The 26,055-nt window shown below is 52.4% G+C and overlaps 9 protein-coding genes across 9 annotated transcripts; 6 read left to right on the forward strand and 3 right to left on the reverse strand.

The window, feature by feature from the left end:
* The first annotated feature begins 3,035 nt into the window (after positions 1-3,035).
* BO97DRAFT_403718 (malic enzyme) lies at positions 3,036-5,808 on the forward strand. Its single transcript, XM_025694796.1, has 6 exons — positions 3,036-3,350; positions 3,463-3,572; positions 3,633-3,745; positions 3,814-3,892; positions 3,955-4,303; positions 4,360-5,808. Exons 1-6 carry the CDS (start codon positions 3,094-3,096, stop codon positions 5,429-5,431), a joined length of 1,980 nt encoding a protein of 659 aa, XP_025554236.1. The 5' UTR covers positions 3,036-3,093; the 3' UTR covers positions 5,432-5,808.
* A 798-nt stretch (positions 5,809-6,606) lies between these two features.
* BO97DRAFT_385314 (NADH:flavin oxidoreductase/NADH oxidase family protein) lies at positions 6,607-8,874 on the forward strand. The gene is made up of 7 exons (XM_025693463.1): positions 6,607-7,164; positions 7,222-7,327; positions 7,409-7,822; positions 7,891-7,910; positions 7,969-8,205; positions 8,270-8,605; positions 8,659-8,874. The coding sequence occupies exons 1-7, from the start codon at positions 7,096-7,098 to the stop codon at positions 8,722-8,724; spliced, it is 1,248 nt and encodes a 415-aa protein (XP_025554237.1). The 5' UTR covers positions 6,607-7,095; the 3' UTR covers positions 8,725-8,874.
* Positions 8,875-9,140: 266 nt separating this feature from the next.
* BO97DRAFT_403720 (snoRNA-binding rRNA-processing protein IMP3) lies at positions 9,141-10,248 on the forward strand. The gene is made up of 2 exons (XM_025694797.1): positions 9,141-9,667; positions 9,996-10,248. The coding sequence occupies exons 1-2, from the start codon at positions 9,278-9,280 to the stop codon at positions 10,167-10,169; spliced, it is 564 nt and encodes a 187-aa protein (XP_025554238.1). The 5' UTR covers positions 9,141-9,277; the 3' UTR covers positions 10,170-10,248.
* Positions 10,249-11,655, reverse strand: BO97DRAFT_403721 (uncharacterized protein). The gene is made up of 2 exons (XM_025694798.1): positions 11,497-11,655; positions 10,249-11,436 (listed from the first exon to the last, which is right to left on the reverse strand). The coding sequence occupies exon 2, from the start codon at positions 11,245-11,247 to the stop codon at positions 10,390-10,392; it is 858 nt and encodes a 285-aa protein (XP_025554239.1). The 5' UTR covers positions 11,248-11,436; positions 11,497-11,655; the 3' UTR covers positions 10,249-10,389.
* Positions 11,656-12,664: 1,009 nt separating this feature from the next.
* On the reverse strand, positions 12,665-14,683 carry BO97DRAFT_239255 (serine hydrolase domain-containing protein). Its single transcript, XM_025690769.1, has 4 exons — positions 14,053-14,683; positions 13,887-14,003; positions 13,581-13,842; positions 12,665-13,535 (listed from the first exon to the last, which is right to left on the reverse strand). Exons 1-4 carry the CDS (start codon positions 14,591-14,593, stop codon positions 12,758-12,760), a joined length of 1,698 nt encoding a protein of 565 aa, XP_025554240.1. The 5' UTR covers positions 14,594-14,683; the 3' UTR covers positions 12,665-12,757.
* Positions 14,684-15,036: 353 nt separating this feature from the next.
* BO97DRAFT_239228 (uncharacterized protein) lies at positions 15,037-16,050 on the forward strand. Its single transcript, XM_025690767.1, has one exon. It carries the CDS (start codon positions 15,240-15,242, stop codon positions 15,807-15,809), a length of 570 nt encoding a protein of 189 aa, XP_025554241.1. The 5' UTR covers positions 15,037-15,239; the 3' UTR covers positions 15,810-16,050.
* Positions 16,051-16,662: 612 nt separating this feature from the next.
* On the forward strand, positions 16,663-18,711 carry BO97DRAFT_239230 (Zn(II)2Cys6 transcription factor). Its single transcript, XM_025690768.1, has 2 exons — positions 16,663-16,913; positions 16,969-18,711. The coding sequence occupies exons 1-2, from the start codon at positions 16,810-16,812 to the stop codon at positions 18,404-18,406; spliced, it is 1,542 nt and encodes a 513-aa protein (XP_025554242.1). The 5' UTR covers positions 16,663-16,809; the 3' UTR covers positions 18,407-18,711.
* Positions 18,712-19,065: 354 nt separating this feature from the next.
* Positions 19,066-20,207, forward strand: BO97DRAFT_385322 (sulfotransferase family protein; the record flags this gene model as incomplete). Its single annotated transcript, XM_025693464.1, has 1 exon — positions 19,066-20,207. Exon 1 carries the CDS (start codon positions 19,449-19,451, stop codon positions 20,205-20,207), a length of 759 nt encoding a protein of 252 aa, XP_025554243.1. The 5' UTR covers positions 19,066-19,448.
* A 4,308-nt stretch (positions 20,208-24,515) lies between these two features.
* Positions 24,516-25,223, reverse strand: BO97DRAFT_421882 (uncharacterized protein; the record flags this gene model as incomplete). Its single annotated transcript, XM_025696737.1, has 1 exon — positions 24,516-25,223. The coding sequence occupies one exon, from the start codon at positions 25,221-25,223 to the stop codon at positions 24,516-24,518; it is 708 nt and encodes a 235-aa protein (XP_025554244.1).
* Positions 25,224-26,055: the final 832 nt, after the last annotated feature.

Raw genomic sequence — 26,055 nt, forward strand, 5'->3', positions numbered from 1 at the left:
GATGACAGCCGGGCAAGTCAGTAAATGTCGAGCAATTCATTCCACTCAGTTTAATTGACTAAGTCAAAGCTGGATACCTGGTGACAAAGCTCCCACACTTAGCCCAGTTTTGTTTCACACCAGGCTCTCCCGTTTGCCTAGAGTATAAAGAGAGCAACTCGAGACGGCCGCACAGCAGGGCGGGCAACAAGCGAAGAGACTTAGACAGCGTGTGTAACCCCTTCCCGCCCTCCAGCCAAGGAATTTAAATCCCCCCTCTGTTCGGGTCATCTACAGGGTGCAGGGAAAATCCCCAAAAACCATGGAATGATTGGGTTGTCCGTGCAGCTGCAAGGCAGATCGTGATGTGTACAGTACGAAAACACCGCATATACAAGGGTGCAAAGGTGACAGCCACCCAGTGTACTTTACACCTCCGTCATCACTCACCCGCATGCCAGAGACGGACCAGAAAATGCGAATGAGCGATTTTATTGTCGCAGGGACAAGGAGTTACCTGGCAGTGGCTGCATGCTTGCAGATTCTTGAGGTGTTTGTGATGAGTTTGTGATCCGGTGTCAATCATGCAGACCGGAACTGGCTGAGCTAGGTAAGACCTCACAAGACCTCACATGAGAGAAAGGGAATCAATACAAGGCGAAGATGATCAGCACTGGTCAAGCTTTGTGACCCATGCATCTTGAATCCCGGGGGCAAGAACAAGAAAAAAAAAGGGGGGAGGAGGACGAAAGGCTGCTCGAGTGGGTAAAGCTGGTTGTGGTAGGGATGCAGCATTGCGTGGATACTGGAGACTGAAGAGAGGGAAGGGATGATGTGCTGTGTCCATCTCGCCTACACATTCAGCCTGAAGTTTGAACCCTGAAAGCGAGGGGACGAGTGATCTTTAATGCCAGCGTTGGGGATGAAGTCTAAGTCTACGGAGTAGCCCGTCACTTATTCACTAGCTCCTGATGAAACTATCCACAGCATTTGTCCAGTGAACAACAGTGTGCGAGGGTGAAAGAGACAGAGCCGAGAGGCCTAAAAGGACCCGGGTTTGATCTGCAGGCGTCTCCATCGGCTAAATCGCCAATAGTCCCAGGAGGTAGACGGTGAGTCGCCCAAGTGCCGCGAGTTGTACTGATTATTATTTGTCTCGATGGAGTCGATGGAGTTCGATGGACCAGCACACCCGACTCTTTATCGTCCCTCCAAGACGCAATCTCCTCAGATTTATAATAAAGACGAGGCTCGGCCTCGACTGGCACTGCCTGCAGCGCCTGCCCAGCCAGTCATCGGAAGCAGCACGGTTCAAGCGCGTTAAGATTAATTATAGTGTGGGAGTTGGGTTGTCACTAACAACTCAACTAACGTGGACTAAACTGCAGGAGGCCCAATGGTGTTTTCTCCATCGGATAATTCCATCGGTCGGCACCGATCGGCGCGGCAAGGCTGGTGTAGGCTTAAAACGGTGCCCATTGGGTGGTCAGTCCGTGGAATTTGGAGTATTCTTCATGATATTTGGAGAAGAATGGGGGTGGGAAGTGGAGGAAGAGGAGGGAGATGAGGGGGCACACTGCCACGCGCACACACACAAATTTATTCGCGCATTCTGATCGTCAACAATATTGGTTGTTTGTTCGGGCTTTTTGGTTCTTATGCCCAATTGTGGAGGGTAGAATTAAATAGGTAGAATTGAGATGTATGATTAGTACCTGTAACAGGTTTGAATGCAGTGCAGAGTTTGAACTACCGAGCTGTCGTGGTTGTGGTAGTCTATGGAGGTGGTGGTAGTACTCAAATACTTCGTCCGTACCTGCAGCCACAGCCATCCCAAATGAGGAGAAAAAGAAGAGAGCTGGAGCTTCGAAATCTCAGCAGCTGAGGAGAAACCCGGGCCGCGTTGGCTGCGGGGAACCCAGAGATTCGCATCCGGTCCAGAATCCTTCCTTGAATCCTTAGTGGTTGTGTCATGGTGACTTTCGAGTCTTGGAGTCAGTAAAACATGAGTTCAATGGAGATCCACTTCGGGACCCTTCTGGATCTATTGCTGAATGAAGTCTAGTGTCCCGATGGTGGAGACATCAAAAATAGAGAGAGAGAGAGAGAGAGAGAGAAAGAAAGAAGAAAAACAAAAAAAAAAAATGAATCAGAAGAAAAGAAATCGGGAAGGGTATATCGGGATTGGACCGAGAGAGAGAGAGAAAGATAGATTCATTCATTCAGACTCATCATCATTATCATTATTAAAAGTATCTGTCTGTAAGAGTCATCAATTCCTTCCTGTAGGTCTTTACTTCCACTCTACACGTATACGAGCACACTTCCGAGTAACTCTGCTACGGAGTCCGGAGTATAGCTATGATCGCCAACAAACTTCAACAGACTCACAGCTACCCCGTATAATCCAGTCTGATGGCTATCAACTATCAACTGCTCCTCCTTCTCTCTCTCTTCCCCCCCTGCCGTCCCAACAATAGAAACAACAACAATGTCAGCTGCTGCACTTCCTCCCCCCTTCCCCTTTCAACAAATTGGCCATTGTATACTTCGTACTCTGTCCTACAACGTAGGCTTCGTCCTGATGCAAAAGAAATACCGCACTTCCTTCAAGTGCCTCGCAGCTCCGAAACCTCGACTCCATTCCCCTTTCCAATCTGGACACGTTTATTCGCCTGCATTTACTCCGCATTTGTTCGCATTCGGCGAAGGCTCCCGTTCCAAGCCTGAATCCTTTCTTTCTCCATAGTCCATACCTGGTCTCCCACGCTGTCTCTGCCCAATCCGCTGTCCACCCGACGCTCCTCAAAGCTTCGTATCCCCATTTTATCTCCGTTTTTGACCTGTGCAGACCCATCCTCCACCCGATCGAAACGGTTCGCTGCCATGCAACTAATGTGAACCCGATACCCACCGGTCCGGTCCCGGTCGCCCTCACTGGTCCCTTCACTCCCGATTCTTCCCGATCGCTGTCATCCCTAGAACAATATCCCCCTGGTCCTGGTTCATAGTTCTGGCGACGGCCTCGTCAGAAGATCACAACTACCGTGCGCTCCTCCTGTTGTTGCGTGGTTGAATTTCGGAATGCGGTGGATTCTTACTCAGGGGGGCTCAATGCGTCTAGTGCCCCAAGGACTTATAATCAGACGGCCTGTCGCTTCTTCGACTCGATTGATTCTGTCATCCTCTTCAATCTCCTCCTCTTCTTCCTCCTCCTCTTCGTCGTCTTCTTCCTCTACCTTTGTGGTTTCGCCGGTCGGAATTCGTCTGAAAACCAGTCTCGCCACTTCGCAGTCGTCCACCATGGCTCGATTTCCCGCGCAAAGCCGGCCTGTCCACGCGACCTCGTTCGTCAGCCATCAGGCTCCTGCGTAAGTTCCTACTGCACTGCGTGGCATGCGAATCCTCCATTTTACAACAATTGGGAAACACGGAAACAATCAGAATGGATCAGCACAGAGAACTAACGGCGGCCTCGTTTAGAGAGTCTTCCAACTTTGACACCGCCAACCCTGCCTACATCCGCAAATATCTCCGCACCTACGGCTTGACGCCCCCGCGTGCGGAGTCATACGAAACCCAGAAGACTCGCTGTATGTTCAACCCTGTCTGTCCTCGCGCGACCACCACTCACTAACATCTTTTTCTCGCAGGTTTGGCTCAATTGGCGCTCAAGCAGACTGTGATCGACAAGTTCCTTTACCTCAGCACTCTCCGCAAGAACAATGTCCACCTGTTCTACCGTCTGGTTACGGATCACCTCAAGGTAAGCTCGGAAGCGACGCGGGAGAAACGAAAAAAAAAAAAAGAATATCATCGCTCACATGCATTCAGGAATTGACTCCCCTCATCTACACCCCTGTCGTTGGAGAAGCTTGCCAAAGATGGTCCGAGATCTACCAACAGCCGGAAGGTGAGTAATTAATTGATCCCTGTCGACGACCTGAAACCGGGCGCTAATGACGCACCCCGCAGGCATGTACCTGAGCTACGAGGATCGGGGCAATCTGGCTGCTGTCATCGCCAATTGGCCCCAGTCCAACGTCGAGATTACTGTCATCACCGATGGTTCCCGAATCCTGGGTCTGGGCGACCTTGGCATCAACGGAATGGGCATCCCCATTGGTAAACTGGCTCTGTACACCGCATGTGCCGGTATTCGTCCCGAGGCTACTCTTCCCTTGACTCTGGATCTGGGCACCAGCAACAAGGCCCTCCGGGAAGATCCGTTGTACATGGGTAGCCGCCGCCCCAAGGTCACTCCCGATGAGGAGCGTGAATTCATGGACGAGCTGATGACTGCTCTGACCGAGCGCTGGCCTGGGTGAGTCATTCCGAAAGGAGGTTCCGACAAGCGACGCTAATCTTGTCTTGTATCAGTATTGTGATCCAGTTTGAGGACTTCAAGAACCCCTTCCCCGCTCTGGAGCGTTACCGCGACGTTTACACGTGCTTCAACGACGACATTCAGGGTACTGGCGCCGTTATCCTCGGTGGTGTGATCAATGCTGTCAAGCGCTCCGGTCTTCCCTGCAAGGAGCACCGGGCTGTCTTCTTCGGTGCGGGCAGTGCCGGTGTTGGTGTTGCCAAGCAGATTGTTGACTTCTTCGTCCGGGAGGGCATGACCGAGGATGAGGCTCGCGCCTGCTTCTACCTGGTCGACACCAAGGGTCTGGTCACCGCCGATCGGGGTGACAAGCTCGCCGACCACAAGGTCTACTTCGCTCGCACGGACAACGATGGCCTGCAGCTGAAGACCCTGAACGAGGTTGTTGACCACGTCAAGCCTACTATCCTGATGGGTCTGTCTACCATGGGTGGTGTCTTCACCCCCGAGATCCTGCGTAAGATGGCCGACTGGAACAAGAGCCCCATTGTTTTCCCTCTGTCCAACCCCTCGTCCAAGTCCGAGTGTGACTTCGAGAGCGCCGTCACCAACACTGATGGCCGCGTGCTCTTCGCCTCTGGCTCCCCCTTCCAGCCCATGAGCTTCACCAACGCCGCGGGTGAGACTCGCACCTACTACCCCGGCCAGGGTAACAACATGTACGTCTTCCCTGGTATTGGTCTGGGTACCATTCTATCCAAGGCGGTCAAGGTCACGGACACGATGATCTATGCCTCGGGCGAGGCCCTCTCCAAGGCTCTGACGGCCGAGGAGATCGAGGACGGACTTTTGTACCCTGACTTGACCCGCATCCGCCAGGTTAGCGTGGTGGTGGCGCGCAATGTCATCCGGGCGGCCCAGGAGGCCAAGGTGGACCGCGAGACTGCCCTGCGCAACATGGACGACGCCACTCTGGACGTGTGGATCAAGGCCCGCATGTACGACGCCCACACGGAAGTGCTCTCCTTGGAGCGGGAAGTCGGTGCCATCCTGGCCAGTCTGGGCGGCAGCGCCTTGTCTCTGAACGGACTGAGTGAGGAGGCGGAAAAGAATGCCAAGCTGTAAAGCAGCTTCCTCTTTTATTCTTCTTTTTTTTTTTTTTTGCTTTGCTTTGCATCCCTGGAACCACCACCAGGTTGCTTGATTTTTGGAGCGCTTTTTCATCCCATCTCGAAGTTTCTGCCTGGTTGGATGCGTTTTTCTTTTCTTGTATACCCCCCCTTCTATTCATCGCTTCCATGCCCCCTCCCCCTGTTTAATGACGAATCTTGTGTTGTGGGATAATTCATCCGATTCCGTGCTTCGGATTCGGTTAGCTTAGATACTGAGTGAGTGTGTTTTCGGGTTTTGGTTGGGTAAAAATTGATGACTGCACATTGGTTTTGACTATGCTTTGGTACATAGTAGTAGTAGCGTACTTACTGTAATGGAGACTCCATTGGGATACCTGTGATCATGGCTGAAGTCGACCTCGGCTTGCAGGGCGAGACCTAATTTGCATGTGATGCCATCGTCAGATAAAGTCTCACGTCCTCAGTCGAATTACTTAGTATATTGTACATCCTCCGTACTGAGAAAGTGAGGATATCTACCTCGCAGCATGTAGAGAGCTTTCCAGCTGAGTCCCCTCGTTAGCATGGCACACGTGCAGTAAAGACGAGGCGAGGAACCACGCAGCACCCCCGACCCCTCTCCATCTATCTGAGGCTCAGTAGCTAGCCCACTGCACCTGACGCCAGGTCCAAATAAGCTTTCCATCCACACCCCCCCAGCCCCAGCAGGATCGAGTACATAAGAAGTTAAGAACAACAGAGTGGGGTGAGGTGAATGATGTGGCATCCAAGTGGCATGGTGCAGACCCAACTGGATCCAGCCTCAGGGTCCAGGTCCCCCCTTCCTCCTTTCAGAGTCTCAGACTAATGGTAAGTTACCTTTACCGTGTGGGCTGACCCGCTCGGGAAACCGGGATAAGTAGTGATGCCGAGGAACCCATTGGCTGGGTTTTATTCGAGGTGGGCTGGCTACTTGACGAGCAGCCTGGCCGGGAGGGGGAGTGGTGTTGTTCAGACCGGAAATACGCTTGGATGGGCTGATGCCATCATGCCTCCAGGCTTCCTCGTCGGGAGAGGATGGTCCGGGCCCGGCCCGGATGGGAGCGTCTCCGGTTGTCCGAGATACTTAGTCTTTCCCTTCGGGGCGGGGGTTATTTCGCCCTACTTGGTAGGACTGACTTGTTTGGTTGATAACTGTGTTGGTTTTTCTTAGGGGTTGATTGTGTTGTTGGATGGGTTGAGGTGGTTTGGTTTTGCTGGTGGATTGATTAGGTTGGGGGGTTCAGTCGACATACAATAGGAATCGGCTGGTGAGTAGAGTTCGTGATGCGGTACGCTCATTGTCTTCAATAAGCAACATACTTACAGTCATTCATAATCATCGTCATTGCCATTGAAGTAGATCAACCAAGTCAGGAACCGTCCCGCATCCAGAACCTTCTTCTTCCTCGTCTTCTTCTTTAGTCCTTCCTCCTTTCCCCTGATTAGCCATGCTTGATAAGCATCTTCAGCAATCTTGGCTTCGACAGGGTCTCCACCCAACCCGTGCCTCGGTTTGATATTTTCGGGTTTCCTCCTGTGGATCATATAAATGCCCCGGGGGATTTTTTTTGCTTTTTTCTGTCTTCCGTTCGTAGTGTACTGTACATATACTTGTCGAGAGACATACTAATCAAAATGCCGTCCGTGTTAAGTGAGCCTGTCAAGTTGCCTTGCGGCTTGGTTCTGCCGAATCGGCTGGCTAAGGTATGGATGATGTTTTTTTTTTTTGCGTTCTAGATCAGTGGCTGACGATGGGGATAGGCTGCGCTCGCTGAGTCGCTCGCTGGATCCAAGAATGCGGTTACCCCGACCTTGTTGAAGGCGTATGATCGCTGGGGTCAGGGTGGTTGGGGCATGATCCTTACTGGTACTACTTCATGACACTACCCCAGACTACAAAATGTACTATGTTTGAAGAAAACCGTCCGCCCCTAATCAATATCTACAGGTAACGTCCAAGTCGACGTCAACCACCTCGGTCAGCCCTTCGACCCCGCCCTGCAGGGCGAATACACCGGCGACGCCACCGACCTGGTGGCCAGCTGGGCCGCCTACGCCACCGCCGTCCAGCAGCACGGCACCCCCGGCATCGTGCAGCTCTGCCACCCGGGCCGCCAGTCGGTGCGCTTCGCCGGCCGTCGCGGCATGTTCGCTGCCACGCTCGCGCCCAGCGCCATCCCGCTGCAGATGGGCGACGGCCTCGTCGCGCGCTGGCTCAGTTGGTTCCTGTTCCCCCCGCCGCGCGCCATGGATCAGGCCGATATCGACCGCGTCACGCGGCAGTTTGTCGACGCTGCGCGGTTGATGGCGGATAGTGGCTTCTCTGGCGTGGAGTTGCATGGCGCGCATGGGTATTTGATTGGTATGTTTTTCTTTTTTTTGGCTGTGGGTTCAATGTGTGGATGCTGACTGATTTGGGGGTGGGGGTAGATCAATTCTTGAATGCTAAGGTATAGTGATCCATGAGATAATGGGGAAAGTGGGACGGGTGACCTGACTTGGCTCCAGACGAATAAACGCACCGATGCGTACGGCGGCAGTGCGGAGAAGCGCGCCAAGTTTGTGCTGGACATCATCCGCGCGATCCGCGAGGTGGTGCCGCGCGGCTTTGCGGTGGGCATCAAGTTGAATTCCGCCGACCACAGCTCGAGTACCTTCGAGGAAACGATGACGCAGATCCAGTTGCTGGTGGAGGCCGGGGTCGACTTCCTGGAGATCAGTGGTGGGAGCTATGAGAATCCGGAGGTGGGTGGAGAAATTTCGCATGAGGAACAAACACATTGGGGACGCATGCTGACAATTCTGATAGATGATGGGCATCGACGCCCACAAGAGCGAACGCACCCTCGCCCGGGAGGCGTTCTTCATCGAATTCGCCAGCGAGACCCGCCAGCGATTCCCCAACTTAGTGCTGATGTTGACCGGCGGTTTCCGGACTCGCGCCGGCGCCGAGTCGGCCGTGCAGCAGAATGTCTGCGATATCGTCGGGTTGGGACGCCCGGCGGCCATCGACCCTAACCTGCCCAAGGTGTTTCTGGATGAGGGGCTGGAGGAGGAGAAGGCCCGGTTGGTGCTGGGGAGGGTGCCTGTGCCGGCGTTGGCGCGGCTGCTGCCGTTCAAGGGCGTCGGAGCAGGTTTGGAATCGGTGAGTTGCATTGCATCCTGGAATTTGAGTATGGGGCTGATGAGATTGCCTAGAATTATTATGCGGCACAGATCAAGCGGTTTGCTCAGGGGTTGAGGACGATTATTCCGGGAGTATAGCCTTATCAAGGAGAGGGAGTGTTGGTTACTGTGTAGAAACGATGGTCAATGTACGACCGCTGTTTGGGTTAATTCATGTATAAACAATAGGGACTAGACGAATTTCACAAGTATAATAAGTAGCTTCAACCTATGAGGTGGGTTCAGCAGGTTGAGGGGAAACGCCAACCCGGACCCCAGCATAGTGTGAGGATAGTGTCCCTCTGCGAATTATAGAAGAGAAAATCAATCTTATCGAGGGAGCCCCGAGACCCCAGTCATCTGATCATTGATGCACAGAACGATACGAAGGATAGATGAGAGATAGAGTATACCTGGGAAACTCCCCCTCACCGCCACCACACCGCCAAGCCCATTCCCAGCAATTCCCCCGGCAATAACCCACCGCTCATCCCAAATTTTCCTCACCACCAGAGAAAGAACCCTATCAACACGACCACGACTACACCCCATACCAAACACATACACACCTTCATTCTCCCTTACACGAATCCCGACTGAATCTGCACCCTACCACCCACCCATCGAACCGCACACCCACCGAACAGCAAAAATGGTCCGCGCGCTCAAGCACCACGAAAAAAAACTCCTGCGGAAGGTCGACTTCCACACGTACAAGACAGACAACAACCACCGGGAGTCGACGATCCGCACGCGCTACCACCTACAGGACCCGCTTGACTACCGCAAGTACAACAACCTGTGCGGCTCGCTGCGGCAGCTGGCGCACAAGCTGGCGGAGCTGGACCCCGCGGACCCCGTGCGCCGCAAGCTCGAGGCCGACATGCTGGACAAGCTGTGGCGCATGGGCATCCTGAAGCAGAGCCGCGAGCAGGGCGCCGGCTTGTCGCGCGTCGAGCGCGAGGTCACCGTCTCGGCGTTCTGTCGGCGGCGGTTGGGGGTGTTTATGGCGCGGAGTGGGATGGTGGAGAATGTTGTTGCTGTAAGTTTTTTTTTTATTCTTTCGATTCGTTGTACGGGAAGGGGGAGGGGAGGGGCCATCTGTATACCTTTTCCTCTGTTTGAAATAGGGGTAGAGGGGTCTTGGGATTTTCCGGTTGTTTTCTGTCGTCTATGAGGGGTCCCGGGTTCCCTGGTATGGCCTGCTTCCTACTTCCGTCTCCCTGGGAGGAAAGAAAAGGGGTCTGGGGGGTTTCCCCCAGTAGCCCTTTACTCTCCCGAGAGATGAAGGATGGAGACGACGAGCTTTATCTCCCCATCCGCCGACCCTACTTCGCCCGTATCCGGCAGACATCCACTAACGGCTGCAGGCATGCACATTCATTGAACAAGGGCACGTCCGCGTCGGCACCGAAGTCGTCACCGACCCCGCATACCTCATCACCCGCAACATGGAGGACTTCGTGACCTGGGTGGACAGCAGCAAGATCAAGAGGACGATCATGAACTACCGGAACAAGATGGATGACTTTGATTTGTTGTGATACCCGCGTGCGATCATGGTGTTTGGCGTTAATTTCTACAAAAACTGATTGATTGGGAGGTCAGTGCATATAAAGTTCGATTTAGTGTATAAATAAAGTCAGAAGTCAGCTGAACGCTGAGTAGCCAGACAGACTCAACAGTGAGCTGTGTATAAGCAGTAGTAAAACGATGGACAATCTATGGGTATCAAGGCTATATATAAGAATTCAAAGCAGTCCGCTACTCCGGGAGATCCATGCGGAACCGTCTCACGCTCCCCTCGTAATTGCCCTTGCCATCCTTCTCCTCAAAGAAGGGCATGCGCCGGGCCCGCGACTGACACCATTTCGGCGCCACCCGGCGCCAGAACCCGCGCACCCCGCTGCTGGCCTTGTCGATCTTTTCGTACTCGCGCCGCCGCGTGGACGGGCTGGTCCAGTCGATGACTGTCACTGTTGTTTTGGAGGGGTGGTCGTCGGGACGGTCCCAGACCGGCAGCGTGGATGCGCGGACGGGGGTTTTGTGCACATCCCGGATTGAGATGGGCGAGTTGCGCTGGGGGTTGGTGGTGAGGTTGGAACTGGTGCTGGGCGAGCGCTGGTTGCGTGGAGTCGATGGGCTCGTGGTTGGGCTTAGCGGCTGCTGCTGCTGCTGGAACAATCGACAGGATTCTCGGTGCAGAGCTAACAGGTCCTCCCGTCTGGTGGGCTGGTCTGCGATCGGGGTAATGGAGACAGTGGTGGTGGCTGAGGTGGCGGTGCGCCGGTGCGAGTGGAGAGAGCTGTGGCGACTTTGCAGACTGGTTTTTCGGTGGTGACGAGAGGTGGAAGATGAGGAGGAGGAGGAGGAGGAGGAGGAGGTCGTTGCTGTTGTAGTTGCAGGCGACGACGGTGATGGGGTTCGTTTGCGTCTAGGGCTGCGATCCAGGACATCCATGCACGGCGGTGGCGGTAGGCTGATCTCGGTGACCTCCAGTGTCGGGTAAATTTTGGATGATGTAGTGTTCACTCCGGGTGAGAAATATGCTTGCTCTGGGCCGGGGCCAGAAGATATGGACATGTTCATGTTGCGAAGAAGAGGTGGCGATGTGGTTGACATGTGATTTCTTTTTCGTTTGCTGTAGTAAAGGATGACGGCCCAGCCGAATGCACATGCCCCTGCCAGATGGCACCAGTCCGAGGAAGGGGAGAGAAAGGATCAACAAGCGAGGATCATGTTGACAGGCTGGTATGGTATGTGGCAGTTCTAGTAGGTGGTGTCAGGAGGTTAAATAGTGTCGATTAGGTTCTGAGAGGGGCAGTCAGTCGACGGATGATCAATACGCGAGATGAGGGGAGGACCACTGACTATTATACTTTTGATACCTAATACCTTGGAAAGTGAAAACACAGTCAAAGAGACGAACCAGAAACAAACAGGAAAACAAGAAAAGAAAGGAAAGACTGGGTGTTAAGTCTGAAAGAACGAAATGAACTTGCTGCAGAGTCGAAGGAGAGTAGAGTGTTGGGAAGGGAGGAAGGAAGGGTTTAATCTATTATAGTCTCGATTTCTTCCCCCCATTTCCCTTTTCCCTTTTTCTCTCACCACTAACAATAATAACTAACCATGCTGCATTCCAAGCGGCAAATCAAACCAGTTAACCGCCGTGGGTTGCATTGGACTGATGGCAACCAGTCAGTCATGCAGCCCAGTTCAGTTCGTGGAGTGGGATGCATGGATCAGCGGCAAGGAACAAGCCTGATGATGATGATCGTGATTCAGTTGAACCTGTTCTTCTTTTGCTTCTGTTGCTCCTTTGCTCCTCTTCTCCTCCTTCTCCTCCTCCTTTCAACCCACTGCGGGGCTGAGTTTCGTCAATCCTCCCCCTGCATTCAGCAATCTCGACCCTTCTTTTTCATCTTTTGCAATTCGAGTTCGAGTTCCTTTCTTGTTTCTCCCTTGGCGACTTGCCCCCACCAGCAACTGCAACTAAGCTGCTGTCAACCAATCTTCCCTCCCACGCCCCGCTCCCGCCCTCGAGGCCTCACCGCCAGTTAATTTTCTCTCTTCTCCTCTTTCACACATTAATCAGGAGAAGATCTTGTCGAAGACCAAGGTGTTTTCCTCATCAAGGTACTTCTCCCTGACATGTCAGCATCTTACCCCAATTCCACAGGCCGTCATGGAATGGTGCACATCGCCCGACTCGACCTGGCGACGACATCCTCCACTCTGCGTGGGGTGCGAGACATTCTTCGGACAAGTCTAGATGCCTGACGTGACGTGATGAACCGTTTCAAGAATCTCGCTGGCACCTGGTCTGAGTTTGGCACTGCCTTCAGCAAAACCCTGGATTGACTTCGGCTAACCCAACAGGAGAGCCCGCTCCAATCGCCTACTATCGTCGGTTGGCAGCGACTGCAAAGCCCAAGACATGATGACATTTCAGCAAACCACACCAAAGTGGCACAACCCCGGATAATCCCCGGGGATTGGGCGGCTAGTCCCTTGGCATACCCTACGGAGTATTGAAGTATCTATTGCTCCCATGCATATGCTGCGTCTACAAGGCGGAACACGTGAACAGACTCACAACCATAATCCAACAATCTGCGGTGTCATTCCCGGTCTAATTCCTCAAGATCATTCTCAAACCTCTCGCCTCGACCGCAACTGCCCGACTTTGTCTATCCACATCAAACACGAACTCATCTAATCCAACAGCTCCATACACAAATGCATCCTCAAGGAACCAAGACGGGCAGGTTCGACTGAATGGCCCGATCCCATTGACTAAAAGACTCAAGTCGTGAAAGACCGCCCGGAAGGACACGCGCCCTGGCGCTTTCGGTCCTGTCGGATACAGCCGCACGCTGACTTCCGCAACCGACGTACCGAAAAGCAACGCAAACGTGTCAAACATATTCACCCCATTACTAACCCATGAATCAACTTTCAAGCCGGGGCCGTCATCCGTGATGATGGTCAGTGAGGATGTGGAATTGCTCGCAGCGTAGGATCCCACAAATCTTGGAATGGCCTCCTCTTTCGCCGCCTCGTCTAGCGCCGGAAGCAGCGAGTTCGCAAGGAGATCGGAAAAATAGGCCGTCATCCAATGAGTATTCGTGCCTGCTACTAGGATAGTGAAGCCGACGTTGTGGTCTGGAGACAGAGCCAACATGGACGAGTACGCTCCCAGATCGCCGGCTTTGGCGTAGACATCGACCACCCGCGAAGAAGGAAATGAGTAGATCTCCCAAGGAGCCCCAACGGCCAAATCTAGTGAGGCAGTGTGACTAGCTGGTTTCAACCAGCGCCGGGTGAGGGGCCCGGAAAGCAATTGATGGTCAAGAATGGCACGGCCGACAGCGGCCGTGTCCTTGGCCGATGAGTAAATGCCCCCGGCACTGCAGATTGTCAGTACTGATCTAGAATGGGAAGGATGTACGGACGGTGTCTCGTCGCCGAGTGAGTGAGCCCACCATGTCGTCTCCACATCACCTGGAATGACCCCATATCTGTCCGCAGGCTTGCTGTAACTCGAACGAGTGAGGTTAAGCGGGCGGATCATATCCCGGGTCAGGAGCGTCTGGTAGCTTTGACCGGTCATGGCTTCCAGTGCGTATGCGAGGATCTGGAATGCTGCGTTGGAATAGATCGGGATGGACGCAGTGGGGACGACAGGGTGTCTCTTCAAGAAGCCGTTGAAGAATTCTAGACCGGTCAGCATTGCCATCTGCGGTCGACAAAAGACTTACGGCGACGATCACAAGGCATGCCTGGTGCACCACACGGAGGCATCTCGGCGCTCGAAAGCGAAGGAAGCCCCAAAGCATTCGGATCGGCCAAGAGAAAGACAAGATCAACGAAGCCATCTATGCCCTGATAAGTATGCCAGTTACACCCATTGGACTGGTCACTCACAATCTCGTGGTATCCCAGCTAGATGGCTCGCCAGCTCCCCGATTGTCACCTCGTTCCAGCGCACAGAATCAATCTCATTCCCGTGAGGCCTATTGCTCCATGCTCGAATCTCTGGGACATACTTGGCGACTGGCTCACGGAACACGGCATCACCGCGTTCGATGAGCATCAATAGGACCGTCCAGACCTTGGAGCCACTCCCGATGCGGAACACGGTATTCTCATCCACTGTCTGCACACCGACCGACGCGTTAACGTTCGGAGCGGTATAGTACGACTCGAACAAAGGCTCAGCGTCATATTTCGAAAAGACCTGGATCGCAAACGATGTGGTGTTGGGGTTATAGACACTATTGAGGGGCGAGGTTCCCGCTATAGCCGAGTCAAGGGCGGCAGAGATGTTGTTCTTCGCGGAAAGGAATGCGCTGCTCGTGGAGATTGCTCGTGCGGGTGGGAACACGGGTCCCAGGAGCGGACAATAATTTGATGGTGCCCCGAGGACTGAGGACAGAAGAGAAGCAAGCAATAGAGGCTGATACATGTTGACATGGAAGTTTCGCTGAGCCACAGGTGTCCAACAGCTCCCTTTTCTTTATTTGCAGGATTCGAAACAAGGGGCATCAAGGACCCCTCTTCCCGGTTATATAGCCGGATGAGGACATGGACATCTCCCTGCCATTGAGTCTCAGGCGTCCCGCTATATTCGCTTGGAGCCGATAGTCTACTTGGATGTGGCCTCGATTGATTGGTCACAAGGAGATGCCCTTTGGGAGTAAACATCAGTACCAAATTCTGGGAGATCCCTGATGCAAGGTCGAACAAAGACAGCGAGATGAGCAGCTGGTGCTCTAATGATACCACCCCCCTCTTTTTCGGGGTTCATGTCTCTGGGTGTGATTCGATGCCTTGATGTTTTGGAGTGTCTGGTGGAAGTTACGGCCAAGTGATACGTCTCGGAAGTCGCGTCCGTTCAGGGCCGGAGCCACTCAGCAGCTCTAATTTCCGTTCGGGCTGTCGTTTTCGACTCATCACGTTCAGTCCAGTTATGGCGTATAGCGACACAATGATATACTTTGTCTAGCGAAAGGATCCCAGAGAATTGGGACCGTGGTGATTGGATAAGTCGAACAGGCACGTGTTAGCGGCTGCAGCGCTAACGAATCTTATCAGTTGTACAATAGGTAATCATGACTGCAGCAATCAACTCTAAACCAAAACAATCAACCAAGCATGGCCCATTATTAGACGTAGGGCCAGATCCCAAGAGCCCTGCTCCCAGTGCAGCATCTTATCATGCGGAAATTCAGAGAGAGTCCCATGGTGGGCCCCAGCCGGCGCGCTGGAACCCAATGCCCACGTTGTCGGGGTATGAAATAGGCTTGTTGCCCTCAATTGGGCCCACAAGCGTGGATCAAGCATCACTGTGTCGGAAGACCTTTCATGCAGGGGTTATATGCTTGAACTTGAGCAACGGCATAGCGGTGAAAATTCTTGGTATCCAATCACCGGCCCGTGATTATCCTGAGCTGTCCACTAGGAACTGTTGCTCTTTTCTTTTGCCTAAAGTTCGATGCCATTGGACCTATGGCCCAATTGAAGACTTCGCGAGCGTCCTGTGGTTTTGTCTACTCACCAAGGAGCTAGAACCCCTTCAGCACTGGTTATTATTTTGGGGGTATTCGGCAATATGGGATAGCGAGTATCTGCGTCGTTTGTTGGCAGGGTTCCCTTTGCTATTCCTTGATCAAGGATGGTAAAAGGTGAGAAAATGGAGACAGTTAGGCCTCGTTTCTTAGAACGAAATGGTATGTTATCGATGGGATGAGTGCGGCTGGCTGATATCGTCCTGTTTATTTGCTTCGGGGGGGAATCTGAGTGGGTGTGCAACCAGGTCGTTGGTAGTTGGAAATGGAGTTTGTCTTCCGTGGGGTTCGGTAGTATCTAGCGACTATGTGAGCTGCATTGCTCGGTGGGAGGGGGCTTGGGATGGGCTGACACGATGGCATCTGGTGATGTCTGGAGGTCGCTGGGCTGATACCAAGAGGGTTGCTGCTTGTAGCAGGATTGTGCAATTCTGGAGTGGGAGTGGAGGTCAGGCGGATAGGCTTAGCGATTAATCGTGAGCTCAGGTTGAGAGGGTACAGTGGGAATGAGGCATTTCTTTCTAGAAAGGCCTCTACTCGTGCGGTGCCAGGTGAGTCTTTCTCTTTTGCAAATCAGACACAAATCAACGTACGACTATCCCAGCATGCGGGCCCTATTGAGTATAACAAGCTCATGGCCGTGTAATTCCTCCAAGAGCTTGCTGCTGTAGACCTCAAAACAGCTTCCGGACTCAACCTGTATAACCAGGAAGTGCCAATCGGCGGGGCCCGTGTGTATCCCCTGGCGGTGTTGACGGGCTTGAGTTTTGCCTCCGTTGAAGGATCAGGATATGTTGGGGTGGTGGGTACCTATGAATCGCAGCATGCCTCGTTTGTTCAGGATACGGCTGTCGGTGCTGGGCAACGATTGGGCAATGCGCTTAACGTAGAAACCACCATCGACATTAAGATTGCCATATAGTGAGCCGGCTGTAGGCCCGGAGTGATTAGAGCAAGATGCGTGTTGAGTGAGCAATGAGCGAGTGTACAAAAGCATGTATCGAGCAGTCACGTGTAGCTCTTATAAGCGGCGGCCTGTATCAGACAAGCGCACGGGATTAGCTTCCAAGTTGCAGCAAACCATTTCAAAACTACAACTGATTGTTGAAACACAATGGACTTGCCTTCCTCCGAGAATTCACATTCATCTATCGGCATTCCTCCCGGTCGGCGACGAGCTGGTAAATCAAGGTCCCGTACCGGATGTCGCACTTGTCGGTAAGTGAGACCATGGATCCCGGCCTGTCGCTCCACTGATGGGATCATCCACCAGAGCCCGGCGGCTCAAATGCGACGAAGCCCCCGGAGCATGCCAAAGATGTACCTCAACGGGGCGAGTCTGTGATGGATACGATGTGCAGCGACTCCCTCGTCCTCCACGTAGAAAGATAGCAACAGCCCCCCGAATCCCTGCCCTGGTGCCAACCGGCTTTCGCTTCGCGACTACGTCGGATGAGAACCGCTGCTTCTCATACTTCCAGCATCGTTCTATCTCCCACTTGGTTGCCTCGTTCGATGACCCCCTCTGGGAGAAACTCGTTCTGCAGATGAGCTACAATGAACCGGCCGTGTACCATGCGATCGTGGCGCTGGGCTCGATCCACCAAGACCTGGAGCAGCATGGCTTGCCCCTCCCTGGACAAACCCCGAACAGCACCTGGAGCCGCTTCGCAACGGAGCAGTCCCTCCGGTCCTCCTCCCTGCTCACCCAACGCCGGAGCTCGCAGGACCCCGCCTTGCGGCAGGTTATTCTCGTCTGCTGCTTGCTGTTCACTGTGACCGAGCTTCTCTGTGCGCGTCCCGACACGGCGAGCGTACACCTAGCGGGTGGGTTGAGGATCCTCCGGGAGCTCAAGGCACAACGGTGCGTACACTCCGAACAAAGCACCCTGGCGACGTACCTGCATCTACAGGGCCAGTCCTTATTCTTAGCGAGTGAGGGCCCTATTCTGAGGATCGACTATGAGATGATCTACGAGTGGGCGTATGAAAATTATATCTCCGGTTTCACGACATTCTCCGAGGTCCAGCGAGCATTCGGGCCCGTCTTCAACGCCAGCTGCGGCTTCCATGTGCGTTTCTGGAAGCAACAGCAAGCAATAAACTACACCGAACAGACATATGAGGCCAGCCTCGTCCCGCTGCGTGTACTGTCATGCTTGAATCGATTCCTGCAGGAACTCGAGGTCTTCTTGTTAACCGCGCCACCGCAGGCGTTGGGTGAGAAGGAGAGGCGCGGAGCGCAGTTGATGAAGGTCATCTGCCACGGACAGATCGTAAGTGTCAAGAGCTGTCTCTTGCGTAGCAACGGCCTCCCATTGGAGTCCCTCATGGAGGACTATGTGAATCTGCAGAGGATGCTGGATGAGACTTTGACACAGGTCCCATGCCGCCCCTTGATCAGTCTCCGGGCCGGCCTCACCCCAGTCTTTTTCCTCTTGGCCCAGTGCCCGGACTATGAGATTCGCTGGTGGGCCATTGATGGGTTGCAGACCTGGCCGCACTGTGGGGGCTTCTTTAATTCTAGGCAGATGGCTCAGATGGTGCTGGAAGGGATGAAGATAGAGTTGAGAGCGCTGCGGGAGACGCATCCGCAGGGTATGACTGGGAAAGTGTCTTTTGTGAGGGGAGCGGATGGCTCGTCGTTTGCCCGCATGTTGTATTCGAGGGGCGGTGGGGAATGTGTACGATGGTTGAGGCTGGATGGTTGAAGGAATATTGCGGAGTAGGGTTGGCGCATATCATTTGTAGCTGTAAGAATTGCTTAGAGAGCTTTCTAGATGACGTTGACGGCTAGAATCCGTTGGATAGATGAGAGGGGTGACTTGCAAGTGAGAGCCGCATTCGGTGTACAAAACGATGTGAGCGCTTTCATCTTTGCGTCTGGACATTACTTATGCTTATTGATTATACTTTCACTTCGAATTTGTCATCTGGCGTATATCCAAGAACGGTTTGGGAAGCCATCTCTTCCCACATGTTGACATCAGCCCGAAAATCCTTTCGGGCCTTCTGACCTTTCACTCAGAACAACTCTCCCGGGATCGGCTAAAGGTTGCTATTTTTACATCTGCTCGGAGAATTTGTGGGCAACAACAGATGCTCCCTCGGAAAATCTCGTGGTGGATGTCTGTCATACTACCCTACCTTCCTGCTGCTGGTAATCAGGTCGATGCATACTTGCAATCTGTCAAGAGGAGTGTCTGCTGTTTGCTTTCGGTTGTGGCTGGGTTTCTTGGCTGGGTTCCTGCAGGCTAGCGTAATGTGATGGAGAAGCCTCTTTGCCAGACGACTGCAGATTGAATGCCTTTGGGACTTCGGTATACTTCTCGGCGGTTAAGGCCATGCTCTGGTTGGACGGGATTGTGTTTCCATCCTCTGGTTCTTCTGCAGGGTGTATACAACCACCATGAAGAACCAGGTCTGTCGACTGATCATTCAGGGGGGGAAAGAAACCCTATGGAACGCAGGCTGAGGTTGCATGCATCCTTGTTCCTGACCCAGAAACGGTGAAACCACGGCGCTTATGGCGACCCTCCGAGAAAGTGGAAGGAAGGGTGACTGTGTGACGGTGGGTGGTCGTTACCGCAATCCCAACCTTCATTTCCACTCATCCACGGCACTGACTGTTGCCAACCTCCTTTTTCCGTCCATCAATTCCTCACTTCTCGGCAGCGGCAGCAGCAGCAGTACAACCTGTATCCCACAGAAACATTGCCTTGCTTGCCTCTACCTGCGACTCAACGCACGAAGATGGGTCAACAAGCCTCGGTCCCGCAACCCGGCACCCACATCCAAGTCATCGGAGCCGGCCTCTCACGCACCGGCACCGCCTCCTTCAGCGCCGCGTTGGAGATCCTGCTGGAGGGTCCCATCTACCATGGCGGCACTCAAACCCTGCTGGGTCCCCCGAGTGAGCTCAAATCATGGAAACAGATCCTTCGCAATTGGCTATCCGGCGACCACGCAACCACGCTGGCTCTCCTTCAGACCCGCACGGCCGGCTACGCAGCCATCACCGACGCCCCGGCGTCGCAGCTAGTCCCCGAGCTCCTTGAACTCTACCCAGACAGCAAGGTCATCTGCACCGTGCGCGATCCAGACGCTTGGGTGCGCAGCATCCAGCAAGTCAGCTCGATCGTGCGTCTATGGTTCCTGGGTGCCGTGCTGCTCCCGCTGCCGGGCATGCGCCACTTCATGGGCTACAACTGGCTCCTGCAGGCACAGTGGGATCGCATCTATCGCTCGCGCGACGTCGCCGGCATCTACCAGCAGCATCTCCAGTGGCTGCGCGAGGTCGTCCCGGCCGATCAACTGGTCCTTTTCGACGTGCGCGAGGGCTGGGAACCGCTGTGCCGCGCGCTGGGCAAGGAGGTGCCGGATATCCCGTTCCCACGCATCAATGACTCCAAGGCGGTGGATCGCATTGCTGAGTATCATATCCGGAGGGGATTGATGCGGTGGGCGGTGATATTTGCCCTGGTTGGCGTGAGTGTTTGGTGGTTTTGCTGAGAGAGGGCAGGGGGAGGGTAGGCTTTGCCTTGTACCGTACTATTGTACTTGCCCACACACACACCTAATGTTGCATTGTACTTTTAGTATGTATCAGCTAATAAATCGCTGCTGATACTCGGTCTGCGGACACATTTCAGGTCGAACTCTGCTATTGTCGTGCTGGCTGCTGTTCCATGCGTTCGTTCCATGGTTTGCTTCAGGTACACCCGTGAGCCCTGGGTTTGCGAGGTCTGGCACTCCAAAACATAGTAAATCCAGGGTCAAACTTTTCCATCGGCCGGGGAAAGCTCTGCTCGGAAAGCTTCTTTGCTGTCCTTTTATACTTCCTGGTTTCTTGTGTAGAGGGTTAAGTATAAGGCTGGATGTGGCTGCTGTGTGTGTGTGTGAGTCTCTTCATTGTAACCTCTCCGATTTCTGCTGTAATCCCTCTCGGCTGTTTGTATGTCATTCTTGCAACACTTTCTTTGTGTCAAAGATGAACAAGTATCGTCTTGCAAAGGTATGCTTCCAGCACCAGCTTCTCTATCCTATCAATTTTACCACTTGATCCAAGCTACACATGCATGACCGGGTCCAAATGGTAGTATACATACTGCGTAAACCTGGTTGGCAGTTTCTATTTTCTGTTTGGCCGATTCTCTGCTCTTCCAGTTCTCATGGCCCCAATTCGCCATGGATAGAATGGAATGTCTTGTCATTTTCCCTTCATCCTCCGCTCCATGCGAGTATTCTCGACACATCTTGACGTCTACACTCCCTATTAGAAGTCGTCCTCAAGTCCCCGTCCGCGACTCTCAGTCTTCTCTCCTCTACATCTTGTAGCTTTTCTTATCTCCTTTGGCTTTCTTGCTGTTTTGTGTGATTTTGTTTTTTCTTTCGGGCGATGCGCTTGCTTGCTTTTCTATCTAGTCTTGCTTTCTCTTTTTAGATATTTTTTCGAGTTTGTTTCTTTTCTCTGTTCTCTCTGCGTTCTGCGTTTCGTTTTGCGTTAGGTTTTCTGCGTTCTGTTCTGCGTTCTGTTTCCTACGTGCTTTCCAATTTTAGGGTTATTTCTTCTCTCTGCTTTTTCTGCGTTGCCTTCTGTGTTCTGCTTTCTGCTTTCTGCGTTGCTTTCTGCTTTCTGCTTTCTGCGTTCTGCGTTCTGCGTTCTCTGTATTCGATTTGGTCTTTGCTTTCTTGCTTGGCTTCGTTCTCTTGTTTGTTCTTTGCTGTTTCTTCTTGCTTTCTTCTTGCTTTCTTTTTTGTCGTCTTTTTCTCTTGTCCTCTGTTCAGTTGATTCTCTTCTCAGGCTCATGGTTGGGTGGCTGGGTTGGGCCTGGGATATAGACAGTTGTGTGCTGTCTTTTGTTTATTGATATAGCTTTCGCTTGGCAGGTCTCGCTTCCTCCACTTTGAAGAAATCAACTGACTCACCTTGCAGATAAGTTTCTTGTCAGGCCCTGGTTGGGTGGCAGGGACGGGCCTGGGACATCAGACATCCTGATGTCATTTGTTTCTTGTGGTGACACTACGAGTAAGTGATTCATAATCATTCAATTGAATGAAACCGACACGGGCTTACAGATACCGTTCCGGCGATTTGTTGGGTGGAGGGACTGATGTGGGCAATCTTCCGATATGCTTAGACTCCTATTCCATGTTGATAGCAAACATCCGAATTGAATGGGTAACCAATGAGGCAGTATATCTCTACAAGAGAAGATCACACCGTTGATCTCAAGAGATAGTACGTACAACAGCATCGAGGAATGTGCAGTCGTGGTGGGTGCTGAAAAAAATAACAAGATTAGTAGTTGCTGGATGTCCAGTACATACGACCACAGGGTGTGGAAAACAGGGCTTCCCGTCCGCTCAGCCGTACTTAAGCCACACGCCGGGAGGTTAGTAGTTGGGTGGGTGACCACCAGCGAATCCCTTCTGTTGTATGTTTTTTGTGACTTTGTTTGCCTACATCTCGGTATGCTGGCGCTAGTTCTGAGCTTCTTCTTCGCTTTTGTTATTGGGGTTTGATCGAGACACAGTCAAATTGATCGAGATGAATGCAGAGACCATTTCGACGGACATGTGGAGGCCTATGAGGGATGCCAAATGAGATTGATGGAGCCTTTGCGCGCCCGTGTTTTTAGTGGAAGTGGAGCGGGTTGTGAAGGGGTTTGTCGTCAAAGTAGAGTAGACGGCCAAATGCATGTAGCTCCAGGGCTCGCTCCAGATACGACTATTTCCGGAGATTCATGTACACATCATGGAGGTTGTGTAGCACGGCCGGGGCGCTCTACTTGGACTTCTGCTGCCAGTGTACCGCACAGACGGTTCTCAGCCAACATCCATAGGTGTCGGCGATCGGGCCCCAAGGCCTACGAAGGGAATGAAGGTGGAGACAAATGAAATATGCATCATAGATTTCTAAACTGCTTGCTGTATATAGTTGACAATGAACAAGATGATGACAGACAGGTCCTGCCTGCCCATCGCTGCTAACTAAAGTCCAAACACCTATTACTCCCACTCATACATATCCCATGCTCAAGTCAGTCACTGATCTCCCTTCTATAGCCCGAGCGAGCCCAATGGCTATGCATGTGTTTCTTGAGGATTGACCGTCAGCCGCCGAAGCAGGGTATCGAGGCGAATGAATTATGTGGAGGGGCCAGCTGCCGGTCTACTCCGGTTCGTTGGGGTTCATGATGATTGTCTATCAGATCTGAGAATGGTTAGCTCCGTGCCTCAACTGCAAGGTGCTGCTGGGTCAGAGCTACTTACCAAGGATGTAAACAGCATAAATTGTATGCAAGTCTGGTGGAAATATTCGCCCGCCTGCCATGGTATAACCTCTACCGTAGGTAGGCCTGATGCCGAAATAGTCTTTGCGAAGGTTTTGAGGATGTGCTCAATCTGTCCCTCGGAAACGATGAGGGAAGGCTTGGATCAGCATGGTAATGAATGGCATGTGCGGCCTTTTTTCAAAGGGTTCGAGGATGTGCTCAGTGTGTTTGTAGACGAAGATAGAGGATTGAAAACGGCATAGTGATGATGTGTGGCTTGAGATTCGTTCGACCTGAATGAGGAACTGTGAGCAGATGAGGAGGGGAGGAAGCTGGGGTCGTCCTGACCTTTGTAGTTGCCGCCAGCACTGCGCAAAGTGTGCGTTTCTTGTTGAGGCTGTTCCCATGATAATGGCCAGCGTCCCATGCCATCTTTCCGGAGGCATCTCCGATGTTTCTTCCCACAGCCTCTCCCTAATGATCAGGCATTCCCTCAAAGGCATCTCCGCAAAAGCATCTTCCCACAGGCAGGCATCTTCGCACAGGCATCTTCGCACAGGCATCTTCGCACAGGCATCTTCGCACAGGCATCTTCGCACAGGCATCTTCGCACAGGCATCTTCCCACAGGCATCTTCCCACAGATCTCTCCATCGACGTGTAGAAGCCACAGTTTGCTGTCCAAGCTTTTTCTTTTCTCTGTTTTTCTTTCTCTTTTTTTCATTTTTCATTTTTTTTTGTTTTTCATCTTCAGCAACCCTGGCCACCTTGGCCCTGGGGAGGCCCCAAGGCGACGGGGGGAGGGGGTGGCAGGTCTTGGAGCTCCTCCGTCCCCGGCTCCGCCTCGATTGGCACCGCACACCCACACTCCCCCCGCTCGGGGTCCCTCCCCACTGTGCCCTCGCGGCCTCCCGACCGCTGAAAGCGGGGCTTAAAACGGTCGTAGAGACCGACGAGGGTGGCCAAGATGGCCAGGGTGCCGAAGGTTAACCCGACTATATCGACTGCTGTTGGCATAATAAAAATAAAAGTTTGCTATCGAGTTATCTTGATAAGAATGTTTGGAGAGTTGTTGGAAGAATAATGTTGATTAATTGATAAAAGAAGAAGAACAGAAGAAGCAAGAGTTTTGTCGCCGTTTACGATATAATCCTACTGCAATGGGCTTTCAATCTACAATGGAAGGTGCGTATGAAAGGGGGAAAGAAGTACTACTAGTACTGTACTGAATGTATACGGGGGAAGGAGCTGAGGGAAGTGTATCATGGGAAGGAGACTCGCAGAGAGGAGGAGGTGGTTTGCATACTGTTACTGCTTTTGGTGAGAGGCCTCGCTGCCTCGCTCACTTACTTGGTTGGTAAGAGGTGCTTAGAAAGATATTCAAGGAAATACTCTTATAATTCGCGTATTGCATGCCTCTGTTGCACGGCCCTTCTCTGAAGGGGTTAACCAAGGGCAAACAGGACCTAGTATATCAACCGGTCAATCTCATCAACTCATCCGGAAGATAATGCCACCCGCAAGTCAGTGGTGGATAAACATCGTCATTGCCATAGCATGAAGGCGGGATTCACTAACCCCATCCAAGCGAAATCCCAAGTGGATCTGCGACGAGGCCTCGAGTGCGGCGGCCTCGAAGGTTCTCGAGTGTACAGCCCAATTCTCAAATGTACCCGGTCTTTATTCTTAGCCTGCTGCTGGGTTGAATTATCGAGACGACGACGATGGTATTTGGCTTTGTTCTTCTTGTGTCTGAGGGCCTCTTGGATTAGACGGAACTTGTCTCGGCTAGGAGGGTAGGTCTTGACGACCTCGGGTTTTGTGGCGCAGAGATGACCAGCATGGCCATCCTTCTTCATCTTGGTCCGAAAGTGGAGTTTCAAGCATGTCTCGCAGAACGCCCACTTGTGGTTCTGGATTTGGCCGAGAAGGATAGTGCGGGGGGCTACTATCGATTGTTGGTTGCGACTGATGGTAGCAGTAGAATTATCGCTAGCTGATCGTTGAGGAAGTCGAAGTCGGGGATCTTGGATAATGGGCTTGTGGAGTTGATAAAGCTCATGGCATGTTAAGATCAGACATGCTTGGGATGGAAGAGGTAGGAGCCCCAGTATGAGCTTCAAGATGTGAGGAGGGAGACGAATGAGGCTGTTGTTTGCTGCTGCTGCTGATTCTGGTACTTTGGAGGATTTCCAGCGGGTGCTGCGATGGCGGATGGCGGTTTGAAGCTTTTGGATGACTTGGTGCTTCATGATGGATGGAGTATGATGAAGGTGTCAAAGTAAAGAGATTGGTTTGGTGAAGTTGAGAATTGAAATGTGGAGCAGTGAAGATGACACCGAAGTGAGGAGGCTTTTATTGAGTTGAGTAATCTGGTCTGAGGACAGTATGGATTGCAATACATAAGATAGAATGAAAGCTTCAGTGTGAGTCAGGAGGTTGAGGTAGTTCGATGTCATGGTGATGGAGGCATGCGGAATACTCAATTTTGCCCGGCACGCCGGCAACATTGCATCATATCTCTGTTGGGAACAACCTGAATAGATACCTCCTTGGAGAACCTAATGCACCGGTCTTTTGTCGTGAATTGTATCTCCTTCTATGTCTTTTGAAGTCCATCTGTGCTGGCTATTCTACGCACCACCAAAGACAACAGAAGATTAGAGAGGTACACCCTGTACTCGAACATCCCCTTTCAACTCATACTTCGCTCTGTCACTATAGTGACTCCTATTGAATCATCCCAGCAATCATCATCATCATCATTATCAGCTCCGGACTCATCATCCGCTGGTGATTGGTAAGCTGACCATTACCCCGGAACTCAGTTCCTGAACCAACAATTCTAGACAAGCCCACATGTAAGAAGAGGCATGCTTACGAAGTAAAGCCTGTGTAAACAATAGACTTGATCCTAAAGACGAGCCTGGGCTTGACCAAAGCCGAAGATCGTAATTAAGCTATAAGTATAATGTTTCCTCTAAACCAGCCACAGCATGAGCAGGTATACAGAAACTATCTTGAAACTAAACTAGCACAGGGCTGCGCGCCTACGCGCGTGTCGCATTCATGTATCATATAATC

This window comes from Aspergillus homomorphus (assembly GCF_003184865.1).
Source record: "Aspergillus homomorphus CBS 101889 unplaced genomic scaffold BO97scaffold_6, whole genome shotgun sequence".
NCBI lineage: Eukaryota > Fungi > Ascomycota > Eurotiomycetes > Eurotiales > Aspergillaceae > Aspergillus > Aspergillus homomorphus.

Excerpts from the sequence above, each read along its gene's own strand:
- BO97DRAFT_403718 (XM_025694796.1), top strand. The coding sequence starts at position 3,094 with ATGCGTCTAGTGCCCCAAGGACTTATAATCAGACGGCCTGTCGCTTCT. Across the intron at positions 3,746-3,813 it reads TGGTTACGGATCACCTCAAG|GAATTGACTCCCCTCATCTA; the intron begins GTAAGCTCGGAA and ends ACATGCATTCAG. Across the intron at positions 3,893-3,954 it reads GATCTACCAACAGCCGGAAG|GCATGTACCTGAGCTACGAG; the intron begins GTGAGTAATTAA and ends CGCACCCCGCAG.
- BO97DRAFT_385314 (XM_025693463.1), top strand. The coding sequence starts at position 7,096 with ATGCCGTCCGTGTTAAGTGAGCCTGTCAAGTTGCCTTGCGGCTTGGTT. Across the intron at positions 8,206-8,269 it reads GGAGCTATGAGAATCCGGAG|ATGATGGGCATCGACGCCCA; the intron begins GTGGGTGGAGAA and ends CAATTCTGATAG. Across the intron at positions 8,606-8,658 it reads TCGGAGCAGGTTTGGAATCG|AATTATTATGCGGCACAGAT; the intron begins GTGAGTTGCATT and ends GAGATTGCCTAG.
- BO97DRAFT_403720 (XM_025694797.1), top strand. The coding sequence starts at position 9,278 with ATGGTCCGCGCGCTCAAGCACCACGAAAAAAAACTCCTGCGGAAGGTC. Across the intron at positions 9,668-9,995 it reads TGGTGGAGAATGTTGTTGCT|GCATGCACATTCATTGAACA; the intron begins GTAAGTTTTTTT and ends TAACGGCTGCAG.
- BO97DRAFT_403721 (XM_025694798.1), bottom strand. The coding sequence starts at position 11,247 with ATGTCAACCACATCGCCACCTCTTCTTCGCAACATGAACATGTCCATA.
- BO97DRAFT_239255 (XM_025690769.1), bottom strand. The coding sequence starts at position 14,593 with ATGTATCAGCCTCTATTGCTTGCTTCTCTTCTGTCCTCAGTCCTCGGG. Across the intron at positions 13,843-13,886 it reads CATGCCTTGTGATCGTCGCC|AATTCTTCAACGGCTTCTTG; the intron begins GTAAGTCTTTTG and ends TGACCGGTCTAG. Across the intron at positions 13,536-13,580 it reads TCACTCGGCGACGAGACACC|TGCCGGGGGCATTTACTCAT; the intron begins GTCCGTACATCC and ends GACAATCTGCAG.
- BO97DRAFT_239228 (XM_025690767.1), top strand. The coding sequence starts at position 15,240 with ATGACTGCAGCAATCAACTCTAAACCAAAACAATCAACCAAGCATGGC.
- BO97DRAFT_239230 (XM_025690768.1), top strand. The coding sequence starts at position 16,810 with ATGGACTTGCCTTCCTCCGAGAATTCACATTCATCTATCGGCATTCCT. Across the intron at positions 16,914-16,968 it reads ACCGGATGTCGCACTTGTCG|AGCCCGGCGGCTCAAATGCG; the intron begins GTAAGTGAGACC and ends ATCATCCACCAG.